Source organism: Thunnus thynnus, chromosome 11, assembly GCF_963924715.1.
Source record: "Thunnus thynnus chromosome 11, fThuThy2.1, whole genome shotgun sequence".
Classification (NCBI taxonomy): domain Eukaryota; kingdom Metazoa; phylum Chordata; class Actinopteri; order Scombriformes; family Scombridae; genus Thunnus; species Thunnus thynnus.
The window spans coordinates 7,260,734-7,283,628 of record NC_089527.1 but is presented as its reverse complement, the minus strand read 5'-3'; the positions used below and the strand labels follow the sequence as shown (position 1 = coordinate 7,283,628).

General features: G+C 39.9%; 2 protein-coding genes across 3 annotated transcripts; one reads left to right on the top strand and one right to left on the bottom strand.

The window, feature by feature from the left end:
• Positions 1-399: 399 nt before the first annotated feature.
• LOC137192379 (CCR4-NOT transcription complex subunit 9-like) lies at positions 400-7,003 on the bottom strand. 2 transcript variants are annotated; one of them, XM_067602996.1, is made up of 8 exons: positions 6,875-7,003; positions 4,845-5,030; positions 4,603-4,718; positions 3,705-3,814; positions 3,488-3,597; positions 3,051-3,149; positions 2,835-2,926; positions 400-1,311 (listed from the first exon to the last, which is right to left on the bottom strand). In XM_067602996.1, the coding sequence occupies exons 1-8, from the start codon at positions 6,878-6,880 to the stop codon at positions 1,143-1,145; spliced, it is 888 nt and encodes a 295-aa protein (XP_067459097.1). In that variant the 5' UTR covers positions 6,881-7,003; the 3' UTR covers positions 400-1,142. The 2 variants fall into 2 exon arrangements, with proteins under 2 accessions (XP_067459097.1, XP_067459096.1); XM_067602995.1 differs by lacking the exon at positions 6,875-7,003 and adding an exon at positions 6,130-6,487.
• usp37 (ubiquitin specific peptidase 37) lies at positions 6,585-21,942 on the top strand. The gene is made up of 24 exons (XM_067602989.1): positions 6,585-6,737; positions 8,585-8,812; positions 11,154-11,304; positions 12,471-12,559; positions 12,662-12,777; positions 13,141-13,218; positions 13,519-13,607; positions 13,882-13,975; positions 14,253-14,408; positions 14,711-14,842; positions 15,084-15,207; positions 15,456-15,733; positions 15,849-15,966; positions 16,113-16,192; positions 16,370-16,534; positions 16,646-16,699; positions 17,131-17,278; positions 17,361-17,580; positions 18,378-18,544; positions 18,990-19,050; positions 19,327-19,442; positions 19,997-20,066; positions 21,092-21,230; positions 21,331-21,942. Exons 2-24 carry the CDS (start codon positions 8,639-8,641, stop codon positions 21,416-21,418), a joined length of 2,907 nt encoding a protein of 968 aa, XP_067459090.1. The 5' UTR covers positions 6,585-6,737; positions 8,585-8,638; the 3' UTR covers positions 21,419-21,942.
• The last annotated feature ends 953 nt before the right edge of the window (positions 21,943-22,895 follow it).

Below are 22,895 nucleotides of genomic sequence, written 5' to 3'. Positions count from 1 at the left end.
ATCATGGAGCAGAAACTCCAAATACAAAGTTTTATTAAAGTATAATATTGGTATATGTATTGTGTCTGAAAAATATTTTGAAATATATTTTTTATTACCAGAAAAAAAAAACACTTGCAGGAAACTTTGAAAAAGCTACAATAGATAACTTTTTATGCTACTGGCTCCGCAAGACATGGAGAAAAATATGTCCTTCAAAATCAATGTGATTTTCCACTGAAGAAGACTGAAGGCAGTTCCTCTTACTACGTGTCAAGGGAGCAATTAATATCCTCAGTTAGGTGGAAACCAGTTTATTTATGGAAAGTCTTGAACAAGCCCCACCCGGCTCTGGGAAACATAAAAAAAACTAAACTGTTGCATAGATCAGTCCAAAAAGAGACACAAGCCAGTCATATCCAAGATTAAAAAGTCTTATTTGAAACGCAAGAAGCAAAAAAAAAAAAAAAAAAAAAAAAAATTAAACAGTTACTTTTTGAAGTGGAATGTTACAGAAAGTTACAGTGATAACCCCGAGAACGGGAAGAAGAGCAGAGATGACCAAGATTTGAAAGGCTGGTTTATCATTGATACATCAGTACTGACCTATACTGTTGACACATATCCAGAGAGAATATACAGTGTAGTAAATTATACATTTGGCCATTTTTCTTCATTCAAGTTTAAAATATTTCACTTACAGTTATGACATATTATTTTCAGCAATGTTTACTGTTCAAAACTACCTTTTTTTTCTCTCATCTTTGATAGTGAAGTTTATTGTTCAACTGTAAAATAGACGACTCTTTCAATTGGAGGGATCTTGACAAAATACATTTTTAAGTAATATCAGCCAATATAGAATTATTGGATTTAAATTACTCTCACATATCAGTACTGGCTTTAAAAAGCTTATCTGTCAGGCTCTAAAAAACAAAAAGGTTTTCAGTCGATAGTGTTGTTCAAAAGGTGATGTAACCAGCGTGGAAAAAAAAAAAAAAATGGTGGAAATGAATCCTTTTAGCCAAAAGCAAAAATATTTTCTTCTATTTATCAAGTCCTTCACTGTGCAGACAGTCTTAGCACCACATTTGGCAAAATACAAAATCTAAACAGTGATGGGAGTCCATTCGTGTCTGCTGCGAACGCGCGTTTCGTCCCCGTCACTGCGGAGCCAGGGGGATGCCTCTAGCGTCGGTGACCTGGCCCTCCTGCAGGTTCTTGACCAGCTGAGCCAGCCAGCGCTTGGTGGTGGTGTCGTCCTTCAGCACCTGAGCGAAGGTGCTGTCCTTCAGCTGGTCTGGCAGACACTGACGCAGGGCTTCTCTGGCTCTGAAAGAGAAACCACATGTCACAAACTAATGTACTATTTTTGTCCCTGACTTTTCATGTTGGTTGTCTCAATAGCAGCGAGAGGTAAACTTAATCCCACATTAATGTTACATACAAACTGGGGAACGGGGTTATTCTTTAGATAAAGTACAACAAAGATCAATCTATACTTCTAACATAACTTCTCTTCTGCAATGTGATTTCCTGGCATGCATTATTGATATTGCTTAAAGGGATACTGGCAGTAATGGACTATATCTTAACTATGAGGTTAAAACACTATACTGGTAAACTTCAATAAAGCATACAAGGTGTGGTTTTGTGTTTGGATCTATTCAGCCAGTCACTGTATTCTGTTTGTTTCTGAAACAGCTTTTGGAGGCACAAACAGAGGAGCAGAGCTGTGGTCTCCTTTAAAATACCTCTGATCCGACTCACTGATAGAAATAGAAACAAACATGAACCTGCTGACATTAAAACACAAATCAGACACATAACTAACTTCTATTTGCTACAATGCATGTCACCATTTCCCTCCTCACGAATGTACTATGTGATTAATGAATCAACCAATCCTCTGCTCAGCTGGATTCTGACACATCTCAATATCATGATTCGTGTGTTGGTTTAAACAATCGCCTCGCTCATTAAATATGTTGCCTTTGATGTGCGATATGGAGTCTCTCCTGTTTACCCTGAAGATTCATTTACATTTCATAAATATGTCATAATTTCTGATACTGATGTTAGCAGAAGGTTTAGCAGCCTCCACTGCAGAAAACCCTGTCACATCATGTGATCTGCAGTTATCAGTTATGACGATTAAGTAATAATTAAGTAATTGTGATGGGCTGTTATTATTCTTACTCCCACCAGCAGCCACAAAAAGCATAAAGAATTCATTCTATAATGTGCTAGATAGGACACAAGGAAGAACATTTGTACGTATGTAATAACCAATATTTGGACTTTTTACTTATTCATAATCAGAAAGACAATTCATTAGTTTTCTGATTGTTTTAATTTGTGGCCAGTCATTAAGCTCCTACAACCCACAGACTGACAAGTCATTTACTTACAGTCATCACACACTATGTTTGATGTCATGGCACCACCTAGTGGCAAGTAATGATGAAGTTCCTCAGTTCTGTTCAGTTGATCGACAGGCCTCAAATTAACATTCCCTTGGCAGCAATACTTGGATCCTAAATCATTTCCAGCAACCACAACAACAGTTGCATTAGAAGCTTTGTGCCTTGTAATCAGACCAGTAAGGTGAAGGGTACGTGTGCAGCAGGGAAGGTTCTGGGAAGTAGACACTTAGTAGCAGGACAAATTATTATTATATCATTATTTTGATAAGAATCCCGTGCTGTTTGTGTGGGCTATTATTAGACTGGGCTTTTGTGCTGAAGCGTCAGGGTCATTAGGGACTGGAACCCATCTCACACTGATCACCACTCTATAAAAAGCCAAACTTTAAATAAACGACCGTATACTGTATGTGTGCGACGGTGATCTACCTGAGATTATCTGAGAGGCGAAGGTAGCAGCGAACAACATGCTTCAGCAGACGAGCTGATGGTTCTTTAGAGAGCTGGAGCACCATCTTCCCCTGCAAAATAAAAAGATGACAGTTACATCCTGACAGGAGATCTTCTTCTATAATCAAGTGTCACACAGTGCAGAGAGACCGGGGTAGGTGAATTCAATCAATCAGATATTTAAGGGACACTTACAAGGATCATGGCCACGTGAGAGAAACGTTCATATGTCTGACAAATATAAGCCAGCCCCGTATCATCCAACAGGATCTTCTGCAGTATGAAGGTAGCAACCTGCCGTATAAAATGAAATGAAGAATGATGAGATGTTACCTCAGGTCACAAACCTATTATTTCTTATCCTATAACAACAGAGTAATGAAAAGGAGATAGTTTGAGTAGCACTACGGCACTGATTGTGGTCATAAATCTCCTTGAAGGTTGGAAGAAATTATTGGTATAAGATCTGGTATTAAAAAAATACAGGAAACAAACTGAGCAGGGAAGCAGTAAAGCTAACAGATGAAGGACAAAAGGTTCTGGCAGGACTTGATTCCTCACTAGCAGGTGTAATCACAGGTTTTTATCTATTAAACCAACAGTTGGAAAAGCAGCTGCTCATAGTTAAGTACCGTCTTGGAGAGTTCACTCCCTGATTCCATAATACGCAGACACAGCGGGATGATTTCAGTGGTGAGGAGGAAGTTAATCACTTCTTGCTCGTCTGTTTTGACCAACGCACCTGCAGTAAATACAAAAAGACAGCTTAGTGTGTAAACAATGAATGCTGAACACACACAATTTGTCAAAAATAACCCCGAATCAAGAAACAGAAGTAGAAGAGGTTACCTATGACTCCGAGGCTGGTAAGTCTCAGGTATTCAAACGGCCGCGTTTTGCTCACAGTGTGCAGAAAAGGGTAAAGAAAAAGAGGGATGTGAGCGGCGAGAAAGGCCGACCTGGTGAAGAGCAAAGAAATAAAAGGGTTATAATCAATGTAACCAGACCTTCATAATACAGAAAATATCAAATGTAAGCTCTGATGTTACTTTTATATCTTCATGGAATTTACTGATCAGGTAGACAAAAGAAAATGTTTAAATGCCAACGTTAACATTATGAGCAACTAAGTTCATGACAGTCTCAATGCTGAGACGTGAGACATATTTACTTTTTTCCCCTCATTCACATCCCCATTAGCTTCCACAAAGTGGTTGCTAGTCTTCCTGGGGTCCACATAACAACAACAACAACAACAACAACAACAAGACAAACTGCAATTTAAAATCCTGTAATAATAAAACGAGATAAAACAAGAAAAAGCAAAACAAGCCGAGTATAAAGACCAGAAAATATGTTACTGTGTCAATAAAAAGACACATATCTTTAAAAAGGTGTTGATAAGGTGAAATGTCTGATTTTAAATAACATCCAAGCTAAAGAAAACAACTCCAGTTAAAATATAGCTGGAGATGCAAAATAGCTTCATAATACTAAACTCCTTCAAACACATCTCACGGACATTTACTGCCAGTGAATATTTGACTGTGTTTTGAATGATTATTGAATATATTTGCTGAAATGTCAACAAGTTCAGAGCACATGATGTCAGATGTAATGGAAAAAACTATGATTAAGAGGCAACGTCGTGAAGGAGCGTTACATAGATGAAGCTTCTAAAGACGGTGCAAAACAAGTCAGTTACAGAAACCACTGTAGTTCTCCGTTAAAATGAACTCATCATTACCGTGTCTCTGGGTGTGAGGCGACACACTGCAGAAGTGCCAGCGCATTGCAGACTCTGTTAGACTGGTGAGCTGTAAGTGTAGGTGGGTTTATAGAAGGATAGATGTTCACTATTTCCTAAAAAGCAAGAAAAAAAAAGAATCATATGAGGAGAGAAATCAGTTTAACTTCTTGCCAAGGTCAGACAACAGACTGATGAGATACTATATGCTACAGCTAGGGATGATGGGACATGGGTCGTACCTGCAACAGGGCAGCGATGGTGCCGCAGGAGTGCCAGAGCATGGGTGCCAGGTCTGGCACAGACTCACGTTTCTTGCTTAGCTCAAGCAAGGCGTTTTCTCTGGTCTCAGGGCTGGACAACTCATTGATCCATTGGTAGATCTTCTCCCTGTCTACCTGGGCCAGGGCTGTGACATTAGTTACAGCCTGTGAAATGAAGGAAAACAATCAACATATGACTCATCAAGAGAGAGAGAGAGAACATTATAGTATGAGGAAAGACATTATTTGCATTGTTTTGCTTATCATAATAACATAAAATGCATATTTTATGAAACATAAACAGTCATAATCACAATATGACATCAGATAAATTACATCAAGGTATTCAAAATGACTGATTTTACACCAGCGAACAGCTTTAACTGGGCATCACTGTGAATGAATTGGCAGTCTTGCTGAGATCTCACTATAATTATTATAATGTGTTCACCTACTTATGTCACAGTCAAAATATAAATTATCTAAGTAATCTGTGGCCCAGCGCAGCCCAGCCGAATGTTGTTCAAAGCCACAAAACTTGAAGTTTCAGTGGAGATCCCAAAGTTTCCAAATATATCAAATATAATAGCGGTAAATATGAATAAATGGATGCTGAAGACTATAGAATATATCCAGAATATTTCCTGTTGATTGACTGTCTTAAAACAACAGTCAGGTGTCCAAATGAACACTGAAAGAGGTTTTCCTCGCTGTAATCATTCCTCCTGTTCATACTGGCTATTATAGGATCCTCTTCAAATGTGCTTTCAATAGAAGTGATGGGGGCCAAAATCCACAGTGTGTCCACACAGTCATTTTGTGCAAAAAATGCATTTAAAAGTTGATCTGAATCTTATATGAGGCTTCAGCAGTCTGAGTTAACCATATCAAGTGGATATTTGCCATATTTACAGTCTATTTAGCATCATATTCCCTCTTTCTGTTTCCTCAGACAGTGTTTCCCTGTTGAGCTGCGGTGGAAGTATAGTAACAAATAGAGGGACTTTGGCACTAAAAAAGACTTCATATTAGCTTCATATAAATTTTTAAATACATTTTTGAACACAAGGAGGCTTGTGGATTTTGATCCATATCACTTACATTATAAGCGCATAATGGTCAGTACAGGAGGAATGATTATGGCAAGAAAAATATGTTTCAATGTTCATTTGTGCTCCAGTCTTAAGACAGACTTCAAAAATTGCGAACCTTTCCTTTAAGGACTTAATACGGTTGGTACAGTACGCGGATATTAGATACTTACTGCACCCGTAGCCAGCATTCTCTGAAGCTCTTAGTGGTTGTTTAAAAGAATAACTGTATCAACTGAAGTGTGGTTTAGTAAAAAAAAACTAAATGCGACTGCAATGAAACAAAAGTTGGTGTAACTAACACGATACGGACAGCTAGCCCGCGTTAGCTGGCTGCTAACGCTAAGTGTCTTGACGAATACAATCTAGTACGCACGTATCCTACATCACCTTTACAAGCAACAGCATTTCACTAAGATAAAAGGATAACAAAGACGTTATTATTCTCATTTGTAAAGAGCTCAAAACTGAAAGGTATTAATCCAATAACATAATCCAGTAGCGAGTTTTTGTTCGGGGGCAACAAGCTAACCTAGAAACAAATACGTAAAATATCGCGAGATGAGACTCTACGAGATCTCGGTTCTCATTTCCGTTGTAAATTTTCACATTCCCGCCATCATCGCGCAGTGTTGCGAGGCGTCGTGTGCGGGTCCACTGTCAACAAGAGACGGACTGGGAGCAGGTGAATGCCGGCAAAACAAACTTTCCTGCCCTCGGAGGACCTACAAAGACAATACTGTGATTTAAAAGTGTCGGGACGAGCGTACGTCATCGACAGGTAAAGAACTGCGACGGTGTAATCAAACTGTGGCACTGTTTTCATCACCAAATTACAATCAGGCAAATTAGCCCGTTAGCCTGCTAGCCGGACGTTTTGCTAATGTCGGCCTCCTCCATCCATTCAGCGACATTTACCTGCATCCCAGCTGTAGTGTCACCCTGGATAGCTCTTCGTAACTTTGCTGCCGCTTTTGCTCATTTAACTATGTGACTGTTTGTCTTGCCAGAATAACGGTAACGTAGCGCCCAGTCGCACCTTCGCACGTCTTTGCTGCCGTTTGATGATGGCTAATGCAAACTCAGGCTATATTGGCTCTTTAATGGCATCGCTAGCCTGCTAACATGAGCGGCTTGAGTTTCCCCACTTTGTATAACATCCAGTGTGTATCATCCAGATGTTGTAACGTTTATAACGTGTCTGTGCTGTTTAGCTGCTGAGCTACGTTGCTTTTGGTCGACTTTGGGAGTTTGTTGTGACTTTCAACAAGGAGCTCAGTTGTAAAGCGATGCACAACGTGGGCTACCTTAATTGAGTTGCTCAGGTTAATTGCAGGGGTTAGAGTTCTTAGGCACCATGTCTGATTTCAGGTGTAAAGCAGTTTTAAATTCATATAATACTTAATTCATTATATTGTACACATTTCCTCCCGGACAACTTTACAGGCTCACAAATCTTTTCTTGCTTTAATCCCTGTAATTCGTTTTTATTAAGAATAAGAAATACGTTGTTAATCCCGATGGAAATTCAAGTGTCATAACATCACTGTCCAGCACACATCACACACGACAATAGTAAAATAGAAAAGGCTATAATGTTATACATTGTGCAGTATTTATATACATAGTATATGACAAAATGAGCAGTGAGATAGATTTAAAAATAGTTATTATCCATTGTGCAGTGAGTATAAACATAGTATATAATGATTTATGATTAAAAAGAAGTAGAATTATTATAATAGTGGGCAATAGCTGAGTAACGTTAACCAGAATCAGTCTGTTTATTGGCCAATAATATAATAACAGTAAGGTAATAATAATAATTAAATAAAGTAGTGCTAAAATTGAATGAAACATTTTACATTTATTTACAGAATGGAATAACGATAGCTTTGACATGGGATATAAAACTTGAAATGAAATATTGACCGTAAAAAAGGAAATATGGACTTTGTCATAGACCAAGAAATGGTGACTAGTGCAAAAATTAAATGCGACTTTGAAATGGTTTGGAGTAGCCGGGTTACCGTTAAAGATTTTAGCTCAATAAGCTGTGTAACATCAGCTGTTAGTGCTATGGATTTCTTTCTCTCTTTTTTTTTAAAGACTTGCAGTTTTTATTTCACAATACAGCATCAGTCATACAATAGATGACTTATAATGATACATTTTATGTGAAACCAACTCAAACTCTGCATTCCCACCCCCAACCCAACACGGAAACAAGAGGAGTCAAACTGCATATATAGTGGCTTGAGTATAAAGCTATTGACAAAAAGAGGCTCTGAAAAAAGATAATATACAAAAGCATATCTCTCACATAGAAATCAAAAACAGTTTGCTTCCACTTCATCTTTACACTGAAGAAATATTTTTCTGTCCTGTCTACAGATTTCTTTAAAATCAACAAGGTTTATCATTGAGCTTATGAGCCTACTCTAATGTCAGCTGTCTACAGAGCAATGACAGTAATGACAAGTACATTGAATATATTAATTATAATGGAGCAAAGCTGTGCAGTGATATTCGGAGGCATTGATTTAGTCAAAGCAAACAATTAATCATTCACTCTTTTTACACTAGACGTTGCTGTCTGACAGTTGATTTAATTTCCCTCTTGTTTAGGATTTGTTTGGTCACAAGTCCGAGCCTCCAAAGTGACCAACTGGATATTAAGCCATGGCAACCGTAGTGCCCAAAGTCTCCAGCGGTGGCACTGTTAAGATCCGCTTTACCAGCATGGACTTAGGTAACACCAGATGGAAAGAAGGAACGTTTGAGATTCTGGAGAAGGACAACAAAGTCAACCTCTGTCTAAGATTCAACAGTGGTGGAGCTCCTAAAACTTTCCAGGTATTGTTCAGTTTGTTTGGTTTGGACTTATTTAATAATGTGTGCACCTACCAATTGCTTTGCATTCTCAAAGAGTATCTCTGTGCAATTTCCATTGTAATATTTCGAGAAACACCTGTCACAACAACATCTGTTTCATCTGTGGAAACTTGATCAGAGCAGTCTTTGGTGTTTCTTCCTTCATTATCTAAATATGAGAAGCCTCAGGGAAAGCAAGCGATACGGTGGCTGATTGACGATGTATGCTGTTCGCCCAACAAAGCAATGTCTAGCTTGTAAATAAGCAATAACTGACCACCGTATTCTGTGCCTGTCCCTTAACTCTGCCATTACTCAGTAAAAACTTCATTTCAGGGGGTTTCCATGGAATTTGCTGCACCAGTACCATGAAATGTACAGGAATGTACGACAAAATCTAAGTCAGGAACACACAACGGAGACCAGACACTTGACATTAGAACTATTTCCTCCAACATACATCGATTTATATCTTTTTAATTGTTTTTTTGTCTCAACAGACATGAATAATAAGTTGTGAATTTTACCAGATGAAGGTCTGAGACTGACATGGCGTAAATAAACTTAGTGATAGTGATATACATAGGATAAATGGATTTTTTTGACAGCCAGAAAGAAGTATATATTGAATAACTGAGTAAAAACAGAGGACAACACACTCAACGTCAGGTAATTCACGAGTAGAAAGGCATTGTTAGGCAACCCTCAAAATCCCACGAGAAAAGCCAGTCATTGTACCAAAACAGAAAACAAAATCTATGACATTGATCAAAATTTGATTTGCTTTGCTAATGTATGCTGCAGTACTGCAGTGAAACCAGAAAAACAGGATTTTAAACTAAATATCTCTGTTTTCCTGTCGCCTTGTTGTTTGTTATTCTCACACATGTTCCTTATTTCAGCCCTAAAAACAAACCGCGTTCGAAACGAAATGAATGAGAATGACTGGTAGTTGACTGGATCTGAAGATAAACGATAAGAAGCGTTAAACACCACAAACTGTATGATTTTATCTCTCGACTGTTAACGGCAACTGGCAGCGACCGACTCAGACCATCTTGTTTACATCAGTTGTGGTGCCCAAATCGTAACTATAGCTTGCTCAGCAGTCGTAAGGTGCAATAGACTTGAGAGGTGGCTATTAAAACATTAACGTAAAATTTTGAAAACTCCAGTATTGTATAAATCAGTCATGCGTCATCCATATTACCTGCAATGGCCTTATACATCTAGAAATATTAAACGTTTCCCCACTTCCACATGTGCGTGTATGTAGAGCATGACATACAAACAAAAGAGAGACCTGCTCATCAAAATATTGTTCCACAGTGCCACAAGGGGTTAAAAAAACTCAACAGGGCACATTTTTTTAAAAGACAGCTTCCTCAGTGTAAATGGTAGTAGCAAAAAACTCCACTAATATGCAAATGTCTTCCTCTCATAACCCAAAGTCATTGCTTGACACACCAGGAAAAGCACATGTGTACATAATAAAATCAATGTTGGTTTAATTCCATTTAGCCGCTTCGGTTTCAGGGTCCTGGTATTGTTCATGTTGACTCGTTAATGTTATTAGTAACACCTGTGCTTTTCCTGATATGACAAGTCAAACTGTCTGCTGTGGAAAAAGGCTCAATTCAAGGCAAGTCATTAAACTACAGTAGAAATTTAGACCATCTGAATGAGTTGTAGGCTCATTTTCGCTATTGAGTGAACGTATGGGGTCGTGTATAAGGATTGAAACATGTTTATTTAACCATGTGTTGGCATGAATATGAGGGTGTAGATAGGTCATACTGGGCAAATGCATGGACAGTGGAGGTCCAGGAGTGGTTTGACATGATGATGGGCATTTTGACAGCTGCAAGTCTCTTCAAGGGGCAAGCTGTAAACTTTTTTTTTTTTTTTTAAAGGGGACATATTATGCACATTTCCAGGTTTATATTTTTAATCTGGGGCTTTAATGGAATAACTTTGCAGGATTTACATCCCCTCAGTTCAGCCTCTGTCTGAAACAGGCGGCTTTAGCTTTTATTTCTTTAAGGCCCGCCTCCTGAGGAGCCACTCTGTTCTGATTGGACAGCTTCAGGAAGCTGCCCCTCGACAGACATCCGCCAGCTCTGGAGGCTACGTCAACAAACCGTTCAGTTCAAATTCCAAAAATTCAGTTAAAAAAAATTGGTAAAATAATTCACAGTTTAAATCCAAGCAAATTAGTTTCAGCATAGCAGCAGCAGGTTAATAAATCCAGTTGTTATTATTTATAAGAAAAACATAAAAACGAAATTAATGAAACTACGTTGAATTGTTTTCTGGCCCTCAGCTCAACCAGAACGTGAAGACCATCAATCAGAACCCGAACCGAATCATGCTGACTCTGAAGGACAACAGTCTCATCACGCTGGATAAGATGACCCCGACTTTAGTTCAGAAGACTAAAGAATACCTGGAAAAACTCAAGCAGCCAAAAACAAGTAATTACACCTTTACTTGTTTTAAGAGCTTTGTTGATGCTTCACAGCACGAACGAAAGGAACAAAATTGTTATTTGTGATGTTGATAAGTTTGTCCAACGTGAAGTCATTATTTTTAGTTACTTTGCTTTGGTTTTATTTCTCAAGTTAATGTTGAGTTGATACAGATTTTGACAGTTGTGGGGCAGTAACGTACCTGTGTGGGATGAACATTGATAGAATCCAGTCGTACCTTTTCATAAAATCATAACAAATGACAACAGCTACCACCACATATTTTGATGTGGAGCACTGTTGACTATTTATTTAATTTAGTGGATTTTAACCGAGCCATAGATAAAGAATGTCCAGATTAGAAGGTAACACACAATATTCTTTTATTTTCATTTATTTATTATTTCATTTTGTTCAGATTTATTTCCTCCTCTTCCTCCCTGACCTTTTGTTTTCTGATGTTACTGCTATGTCCTGCTCCTTGTCCTCTTGATACTCTGAAGCAGAATTTCTATTTAAAGAACACTAAAGTGACTAATAGTCAACATGATAGTCATCAATGCACTGAACCTTTCTTGGCCGGATATGGCACCAATTTGTGATAACAAGCCTCTGATCTTCTGAATTTAAGCTAATCATAAATCCTGACATCAAGCTGCAACAGCTACAGCCTTGAAAAACGTCTCTCAGGCCGTTTCCTCCTGACTCTGTCTATTCCTGAGGCTGAGTTTTCCCATAATTATGTAATACTCGTGTCCCAACAGTATCCCACAGGACCCGTTTTGTGTTTTGGAGACAGCACGTCTCTGCTTCAAGGCACAAATAACTGACAGTAATTATTTGGTTTAAAAAACATAATATCCTGCACATAATTCGTGACACATTGTTGGTTGATGATTCAATCAAACCATTGCTCAACTGTGTCAAAAAATATTAAGATGTTGCTCAAAGATGCAGCTATTTATAGTTCCTGTCTACTCTTCAATAAAGATGTCCAACTGAATATAAAACACAAAAGAATAAACTAGTTTTTGTAGTGAAATGAGCATAAGTACCTGTGTTAAAAGCAAAATACTTAATTATTTTGTCATAACTACAGACTGAATCGTCCAAAGAATCTTTTCATTCACACACTTTGTCCTGATTTTTTTTATTCCTTCTTAATTTGTCAGTTTTAAAATCATCCCACGGAAGCGCAAACTTCAGTGTTCTTGGCAACCGCTCGGTGAAAAACGAGAGCAATCCTTCAGGAGAGAGACAGGTGAGCAACGACTCAAAAACCACGTTTTTAAACATTTAAATCTAGAGAGAAGCGTTGAAGGTTACATTTGACTTAAACGTCCGGACTCCTAACGTCTTCCAGACAACACCGAGGCGGCAGAGCGTTGAAGGCCGGGAGGACACGATACCGCGGAAGCCTCTGGGCAGCCCGAGCAGAGCGGCGTCCACTCCCACTCGCACTGGACTCTCTGAGAACAGGTATGAAGGAAATTCATTTTGCTGTTGCTATGAGACTTAATGTCATGTGAACAGATCATTTTAACTATATCTTGAGGTTATAACGCTTGGTAATAACGGTTAATTTCACCGTGTATCCATAAATTTTGTATATAACTAGAATGCAGAGTTTGATGAGACACCTGAAGCGTTCTTTCTCTTTCTATTAAAAGTACTGTGTTAGTGTGCTTTTCAGGTTAAGTAGAACAAGTGTTGTTGTTTTTGTTTTCACTGACAAGAACAACGGACCTCTTGTTGATAATTTTTTTCCTAAATGAAACAGTTCACACTGGAATTGTCACTTCAGGCTCGTGGCATGAACTGTTCCACGTTACTGTTTTTCAGGAGCGAGAAGAGAAAGAGACTCCTGAACTCTGAAAGTGACCTGACTGAGGACTACCCCAAGGAAAATGACTCCTCGAGGTAAAAGCAACACGCCCCGCTGCTCAGACTGAACTGTAGAGATGCTGGATACACATAGAATGACCTGACTTATGCTGCCTTTTATCACAATCATGGGTTTTTTCTTCTGCCAGAATGCTAATATCTCGTAGTGTAAGTTGAACTGTACATCCATATATACATGTGTAATTGCTGTCAGTGGCAAAGAAGAACATTTAGATCATAGATCAATGTGCAGATGAGGTTTTTTATCCTATTAAATTCATTTTAGGTGCTTTTTTCGTAGTGAGATAACATTTAAAAATATGTACATTTTCTTAGCAACAACAAGGCCACTTCAGACCCATCCAGGAAGTTTCTACTGAGCTGCAAAGATAAGCTGAAGCAAACAGAGGAGAACAGGAGCTCAGGTAAACCTCTACATTCACAGCTCAGCGGCAACACCATCTGTATACAGTAACACTGCTTATGTCCTCAGCTGTCATACCGGCATCTTAACAAATTCTTTTACCAGTTTAAGCAGTAAAATTCATCTTGCCTGTTGACTTTACCTGCATAATCTCCGGAGATTTACCGAGCTTTTTGTGTGCCTTAAGCTAGTTTTAAGAGATGAGTTTATATAGAAAAATGAACCTTCATATTTCATGTTCTGTCTCATCACACTTTTTTAACCCTTTCCCTCAGCTCCACTGGGTTCAACTCCCCTTCAGCCGACGTCGTTCTACGGCAGCCGATCTGTGACTAAAGACTACAGCCAGAGCCACTCTTTTCTGGACAGGTAGAGTTTCTTTAGTGGTCAGCTTGAAATACTAACATGCCGGGGCTACTTTTCCATTTGAGGATACATGAGCAGGGAAACATCTGGTAGCAATTTTTTTTAGAAAAGTAGGAGAACAGTGTCACTTTATTGTCCATGTTTATTTGATGACTATACAGTTTCCAAAATCAGACTGAGAAATTGTAATTGGCCTTGAATTGAATGTCAAAGTTGAAGGATTTAATGGCTGTTACACCACAGATTGACAGTTATAGTATCTTTACTGAAATCCCCTCAGGCCATCCAGCACATCACAGACCAGTACAGCCAAGAGAAGCCTCATGCTGCCCAATCACTCCACTCCTTTCAAGAAGGTTCGCCCCTCTCTGGACTACGGTGGTTGGAACAAACAGAGGCCCTCCACTCTGGCCCAGGCTCAGCCTCCACTGCAAGGGTAAGAACATGCCAGACGGGATTTGTTATATGTGTAGAGAGAGTGGATTGTTGTCCTCTCCTGACAAAATCTGTCTCCAAAAGTCAGCTTTGCAGTTGTGGTTTATTGAATTTACATTTACTTGGTTGGAAAATGACAATAAACAATTTTAACAATATGAAAACCAACTATTTATTTAGAAGAAAAGATGTTTTTGGTGCACTCTTGTGAGAAATTTAACCCGTCACGCAGACGTTCTTCTGTTTTTATTAGATTTTTTTGATGCCATCTAATGTGTAATTCTTCCAACTTGTATATCACAGATTTTCCAACCTGGGCAACACTTGCTACATGAACGCCATTCTGCAGTCCCTCTTCAGCCTCCCCTCCTTCTCCAATGACATGCTGAAGCAGGGCATCTCATGGAAGAAGGTGCCCATCAATGCGTTGCTCAGGTACTGCGTTCAGCTCAATCAGCAGCCGTGGATGTTGATGTCAGATTGTTAAAGTGTGAAATGCCCACATAGAGTGAAACAGTCAACAGGATGTCATGCAAGAAACATGCTCTAAAAATAACCCAAATGAACGTAATGTAGTGAGAATTATTTGTTCATGTGCTTTGCTAGCTGACCCCTTTTTTTTTTTTTCAAAACCTGCTTTCATTTTTTTTCTGCATGGTATCATCACTCCTTCCAGGCGTTTCGCTCACCTCATGGCTAAGAAGGACGTGGGCTGTCCAGAGACGAAAAAGGACCTCTTGAGGAAAGTGAAGAGTGCCATCTCCTCCACAGCTGAGCGTTTCTCTGGAAACATGCAGAATGTAAGATTTCTCTCTACTATCAACAGTTCAGAGCAGTTCTGGTCTACAGGAACTAGAATAAAGTACCTCAGTAGATCTTTTTTATGTAGAGATTATTCCACATACTTAACCTGGAGAATACATTTGTTTCTCTACAAATTGATTGAAGGCATGTACAAATAAAATAAAATCAGAGTCACCTTAAAATGAGATGTCTTCATATATTCATTGTGTTTAATTAAATCCCTGCATGTTTCCGTGTTTATCAGGATGCTCATGAGTTCCTGAGTCAGTGTCTGGACCAGCTGAAGGACGACGTGGAGAAAATGAACAAAAGCTGCACGAACGAAGCCGCAGCCTCCTCCTCCTCCTCATCTTCTTCCTCCACAGTGTGTGAGAACGGCCACGAGACGACGACGACGACGACGACGCAGTCCTCGGCAGCCAAGGCGGAGCCCGGCGACGAGGCGGACACCTCCCGCATCTACACCTGCCCCGTGGCGGTCAACATGGAATTCGAAGTGCAGCACACCATCACCTGCAAAGGGTGAGGCCTGTTTCCCCGCTTGATCATCATGAATTTGTCCTCTCCTGTAATGTAAACTGTTAAGACGCCACGGAGAAGATGGAAAAATTGTGATCACCTTCATGTTGTGTTGCAGCTGTGGCGAGTTGGTGACGAAGCGAGAGCAGTTCAACGACTTGTCCATCGACCTACCGCGCAGAAAGAAAACCCTCCCACTTCGCTCTATCCAGGATTCTCTGGATCTCTTTTTCAGGGTGAGTTTCTTGTTTTACCTTCTGATCAGTTTCAATGGAAAGATAATCTATCGACACTTTATACTTCTATTCCTACATGAAACAAACAGCCGGATATTCAATGTTTGAACATTTAATGACAGAAGACTTTTCTTTCTCTCTTGCAGATGGAGGAAATTGAGTACTCGTGTGAAAAGTGCAATGGGAAAACAGCGACCGTTACACATAAATTCAGCAAACTACCCAGGTATCTACACACAGGCTATTCATTGAGAAGTTGTCACACTTGTAGTAAAACACTAGAAATGACACATATTTTACAGTTGAGCAGAGCTGCACTTCATTTCAGACAGAGGTTAAGTACCGTAGCTGCTAGAATCACAACACAGACAGTAAACAATGATGCATCTTTTCCTCCCTTCAGAGTGCTCATCCTACATCTGAAACGGTACAGCTTTAATGCCCAGCTGTCTCTGAACAGTAAGCTGGGCCAGCAGGTGGTGATCCCCCGCTACCTGACCCTGCTGTCCCACTGCACTGAATCCACACGGCCCCCCATCAGTCTCGGCTGGAGTTCCCAAGCCTCCATGTAAGACATCCTAAACACTTTAAAACAAAAAGTGTGTAATCATCTTATAGTTTTTTTTAATCTTTATATTAAAGGATTTTAATGAGATGCTTTGCTTTGTTGCTCTCAAAGGTCCAGAACACTCAAAACGTCGCAGTCGGTCAACTCCTCCTCAGGACCTCTCCGGTAAGTCCTGCTGATTCTGAGAGACTTTCACATTATGCTGTTAAACAGAAAAATAAATTAATAATCGTATTCACATCAAGCACAACTAAGGTTTTCTTAAGGCAAAGCTCTGAACTCCCAGCTGCTCCAGATGTGCTACAACCTGTTCTGCACTCAACCTCTTTAATGAAATATACGTATAATACACACACATAGCAAGACTACGAAATGATGGCACACACCAGCTACTTATTCACTGAATTAAAATGTGCTATATCGGGATAGGTATCATTATCAGGATATGAAATAACCTATATATCATATCGGCCAGCCCTACTCGCCACTAGAGGCCACTAAATCCTACAGACTGGTCCTTTAAATACAGTATTCTTAGACTTTGATTTCCATTTCTGGATTGTAAATTCAATCGTTGAACTCTTACACGTGTGCAGGAGGGTTGGAGGGAAGGTGGCCAACTCCAGCTGCACCTCCATCCTCGTGGACTCTGACTGTGAAGAGGAGCCTAACAGAAAGGTGAACGTGAGCCGCAAGCGACGATTCAGCAGCTGTCTGCCTGACGACGACGACCGACCGGAAGAGGTGTGTGTTTACTGACCAGCCTGTGATTCAACGCCCCTTTTTTTCCATCTACGTTGCTTCACACCATTTTTTGTGATTTCAGCGGGGAGCAGCGATGGATTCAGCAGACTTCAGCGGTATAAACGACGATGAAATGCTGGCGGCCGTGCTGGAGATGAGCCGTCAAGAGGCCGGGCTCTCTGCTGCGCCTCCCATGGAGGACGAGCCAACCAGCAGCCCAGACACAGGCTTTGGGGACACTGATGCCCATGACCTGGCCTATCACACAGAGCTGCTGGACACAGACAGCAAACAGCCTGCAGGTATGCAGTTAAGAAACATTCATATCTGCAGGTCTTAAACTCTGAATAAGAACTGAATTCAGTTACCTCAAAAATTCCTTAGAAGGTATTTAAAAGTCTTAAATTTCATGGATTGTGCTGCAGGAAGATGTTTAACCCTTTATTGTTGAGTTTCACTGAGCAGCATCAGACCTGCAGCAAACATTGTCACTGCTGCCGGCTACAGTAGCTCATTGACTCAAAATGGGCAAATGTCAATTTTAGTAAAAACTTAAATGAATTATTGTGTCATTGTTTAAGCCAATTATCAACTTTCTGACTCTTAGCTGGGTCCAGGTCACTTCAATTGACTTATTATATTACTAGGAAATGTTATATATAGCTGGGAAATACTAACAAAACTGTGAATTATCAATGAATTCATGCACTTAATAGATTATTGTAAAGTTGTAATTGTTCCTACTGGTTTCCCATCATTCTTTTCCGACCTCAGCAGTCTTCAAAAGTCTTGAATTTAATGTAGTGAACACTGCAGAAACCCTGAATCCAGCAGACAGGGTTTCTACAGAGAAGAGTCTATTTTTATTTCAGGCTTTGAGTTTTAAAGACAGAACAGGAGATTAATTGTGTAAAAGTAGCACAGAAAGATGCGCTGACTCGTCGAGCTTTCTGCATTCACACGAAATTGAAATTGGTGAAATATAAATATCCCTCACGCACCGTGTCGTTCTCTACCGTAAATCAAGTGTTTAAGTGGAGATAACCTCACTAGTGTGTAGTGAATCACTACATATTGTGTGTGTGTTGGTGTGGTGTAGATGTGCTGGATTCTCTGGACTTGACCATGGATGAGAACAAGGAGAACCAGACTCCGGAGGGCGTGCAGCAGCAGGGGGAGCTGGACTGGGTCCAGCAGTACAGTCTGGATCAAGAGAGGGAGGAGCAGGAGTTGCAGCAAGCTCTGGCCCAGAGCCTCCAGGAGCATGTAAGGTCCAAGACCAGATGGCGTCTGCAGAGCTTCCCTGTTATACTGTAACACTATAAAACCATGAAACCTGCATCAAATATAAAATACTATTCATGTCGTGTAACAGTGTACTTCACTATTTTAATTTCTTGTGTCTCAGATTGTTTACTGTACTGTTATGTGAAGCACTGACCTGTATGAAACTATACACATAGTTTAGTTAACAGTCATGTTGACCTTCCAGTCCGAGCAGATGTTACAGTTTAGTAGTGAACTATTAACTTAATAAGTTATCATAGACCACACTGCAGCATGTACTTAGTGATCAAGCAGACATTAAGTAACCAAGAGACATGACCTGAAAAGGTGAAAATGCGAAGTTGAAATTTCCCACACTATATTTAACTGATATAATATATCAGTATATGATATAATACCGTGTTCCTGCTCCACCTTTATATAGGAAGCCCAAGAGATGAGAGAGGATGATGACCTGAAGAGAGCCACGGAGCTCAGCTTGCAAGGTATGAACCAAGACTGTTTACATGTTGGATCACTGGCTGTTGAAACTCGCAGACACTTGTTTGGCTGTCGTTGAGCTGGTGGCTATTTGAGTGCGTTAAAGTGATGGTGATGGTGGCTGCAGTCAGTGAAAAAGACTTTTCTACTGGCTGTTAAACTGGCTGCAGTAAAACCAAACCTTATATAAGACATGTTCTCTCAGTTGGATGCTCTGTTAAATCAGACTCAGTGCTGTGAAAACACCAGATCAATAACAAAATCTCCTTCTCACCCAACAGAGTTTAATAATTCCCTGCCTGAGCTGTTGTGCTCAGATGACGATTCTGGCAACGAAGACGTTCTGGACATGGAGTACACTGAAGCAGAAGCCGAGAATCTGAAGAGGAACGCCGAGGTACTTAACATCCCGCTGTCACACAACACTTCTGTCTTGTTATTTCAATAAGCAGACCGGTGTATTTGAGAAGTAAGTGTCAAATTCTGTTCCCACAATCAATTAAAATGCAACACTTAATATACAACCAACATACTGGAGTAAAAATCCTTCTTTTACCTTCACATGAAATTAACTTTTCTTACTGTACTAATAACTTACAGTATCTTCCTTATATTTGAGCATATTTTACAGCTTATGAGATCGTGCACACTTTTGGTGGATAAAAGCTTAATTAAAAGAAGTAAATCAGACTATTTTTGCAGCACAACCCAAGTCATTTAGGTATTAGAATCATACATTAAATAAACACTTTAAGTTCTTTTAATTATACATTAAAACAAACTGAAATTGCTGCTCGTGCTCCGTCCGTTCAAAGCAAGCAGCAGCCACAGTAAACTGGTTGAACGTCTCCAGGATACTTGCAGTCGCAGCCGTTCGTTGGTAGTCAACTACTATCATGGATACGCTGCTCTCAGTCGTAGTAACCTGCTAATGAACCCTCTAATCCACAGAGCGGAGACTTGGCCAACTCTTTCAGACTCATCAGTGTCGTCAGTCACATCGGGAGCAGCTCCTCCTCTGGTGAGCACTTCTGTGTGTGTGTTTGTGTTTGTGCCTCTGTCTGTTGTGTAGATTAATTCTCTGCCAAGATTTATGTTCATTATTGAACAGAAGTAAATCAAAAACACCTTAAATGTCCAGTACAAGCTTCTCCAATCATGTCACATTGAGGACTGAGAGGGCGTGACCTTTTGACCCTAAATTACACCTGATATTAACATGTGAGCTTAGTGATCCGGATGAGGAGAAACGCATTGTGATTGGATCTCAGTCTGTGCAGCATGACCACATTTCAAAGAAAGAAAAACCCCACCCAGAAAGTTGAAAGGTCACTGAACTCCTGCTGGTTTAAATAAGCTAACAACAGCTACACGTACAAGTCCTCCCTCACAGAACATGAACGACCCATTCACAACATCGCTTCCCTCCACCTGAGACTCACCAGCTCCGTCTGGCTGATTTGCATAATGAGATCAGATCACAATGAGGGTAGTATCATGATAACAAGCACTCACTGATACCAGATGTAAATGCAAAGGCTCGTGGATCAGATGTCCTTATATAAATAACGTATCTGGATGCAGATCACATGTTAATATTGGGTGTAAATCAGGCCTCAATAACTAAAGACTTCATGCTGACTCAACCAGATCTTTTGTAAACATCATCTTTCACATCATTTTGCATGTCAGAATCCAAATTATTATATAGAATTGATTTCAATGGTTATTTATAGCATCATACTCAGCATGTTATGTTGCATATTGCCTGACCTGATATTTACTTGTTCCTTGTGAACCTTTGCACAACGTTTCCTCAATAAGGAGCACATCTTAAGGTACACAACTCAGCTGATAGATTGTGAACAATCCCTGCCACCTGCACTGTTTAAGCTGGTCTCCTCAGGCTTGCCGCTACACATTTGGCACACAAGTAGGGCGAAATAGATCACAGCCAGTGAAATCACCTAATACCATGGCACACTGCCGTCTGTCCTGACTTGACCGTCCGCTGACTAACCTTATTTTCCCCCCCTCCTACTCCAGGCCATTACATCAGCGACGTGTACGACATGAAGAAGCAGTCGTGGCTGACCTACAACGACCTGGACGTGTCACGCACGCAGGAAGCCGCCGTCCAGCGAGACCGCGACCGCAGCGGATACATCTTCTTCTACATGCACAAGTTAGTCGGCGGAATAACATGATGATTGGGGGGGGGGGGGGGGGGTGAAAGAGATTACACGAGACATCCGTACAATGCTCTTATCTTTGTGTGTCCTCAGGGATGTGTTTGAGCAGCTGTCTGAGATGGAGAGAGCCGGAGCCAGCAGCACTTCAGAGGTGGGAAGGAACGTCCTGCAGCCCCTCTGAGCTCCTACATCTACAGACACTCGCGCACACGTTTAACAGCTGAACCTCGGTAGATGGGAGCTCTCCTCTGAACAACCTCGAGTACTACTGATTGCCGTCCTTTTTCGGTCGTCTTCAGGCACTTCTTTTTCTTCTGCAAATCACTAAACGACAGGAGAAATCAGCAAACCTGTAAAAAAAACACCGACACACAGGTGCACAACTGTCGAGACTCTTTAAGATGCCAGAAATGCAGTTAAAATGTTCAGTGGATCAAATTTTGCCTTCATGTTTTTGGGGGCTGGAGTTTTTTTTTTTTTCTTTGCTATGATTTTATCAAACAACTGTAAAGTTTTGTTTTTTTTTTCTTCTTTGTTTCTTTGTACACTTCTTTGAACTGCAACGCCATTCATACAAACTCACTTAAAAAGCAACTATCGAACACCAGATGCTACTGGAGCTTCATGGATTGTATGTTTTGCAAACCCTTTATTTCCCCCCATATAAACTAAATAAAGCTATATTCTATGTTGGATTATAAGCTATTATAGAGTTTAGAGGGTTGTTGTATTTAGCGGGTACATTTGGTGCAATATTTTTGTTCTGGCACAAACTGGCCGATTCAGATCAGCTTTCCTGTCAAGAGTGTGTGGATTGTTTTTCCCAGTTGCTTTTTGTGCTTGACATATTAACCTATTTGTATGTGTGGCTGTCTCCATACTTTATAAATCTCAAAAAAACAAACAAACAAAAAAAAAAGAAATCAGTAAGTTCCATGTTTTGTTTTTACTGAGCTTTTCTCAGTAAAGCAGTAAAACCCATTTGATTCTTTTTGGGTTTTGAAGACTTGTGCCTCCCGAGAAAACTTTTATAAATGTGTGTTCAAGCTTTACTTTAAAAGTTGCACAACCTTTGTTGTTTTTGAAAATGTTTGTCAAACCTCAGCAATGTTTAAGTCAGATTTTTTTCCTCTATAAAAAAAAAGCCAACAGATTTTTCTATTTATTATAGGGTTGATTTATCTTGGTCGAAGCATCAAGATAAGCCACGACAATTAGAAGTCATTAATACTAGACCACCAGGGAAGCTAGATATAGTGTAATGTCTTATTTCACATCTTTAAGGCCAGTATACAGTACGAAACACCTTCTGCTAACCCTCTTCACATTGTTCCTGTCAGACCTGCTCGCTTGTAGAAAAGGAGCAAATGAGGTTTTTTTTCTCAAGTTTTGTACGGTTCTTCTGTGTTACCACTGTAAAATGAGATAACTAACATTCAAACATGATGTCTGCTGGACGTATTCAGATCACAGCAAATTATTTCCTCAGTTCCCTGTAAAATCAGATGACTTTTGTTTAATATAGCATTTAAAAAACACACAGACTCAGCCCTTTGTAGTTGGGTTTTTAAGGAAGCGTGCAGCATTATTAGCTGACTTCCTGTGAGTACAATACTCTGCTGCACCATGAACATATGCCCAGTTATGACATCAGACAA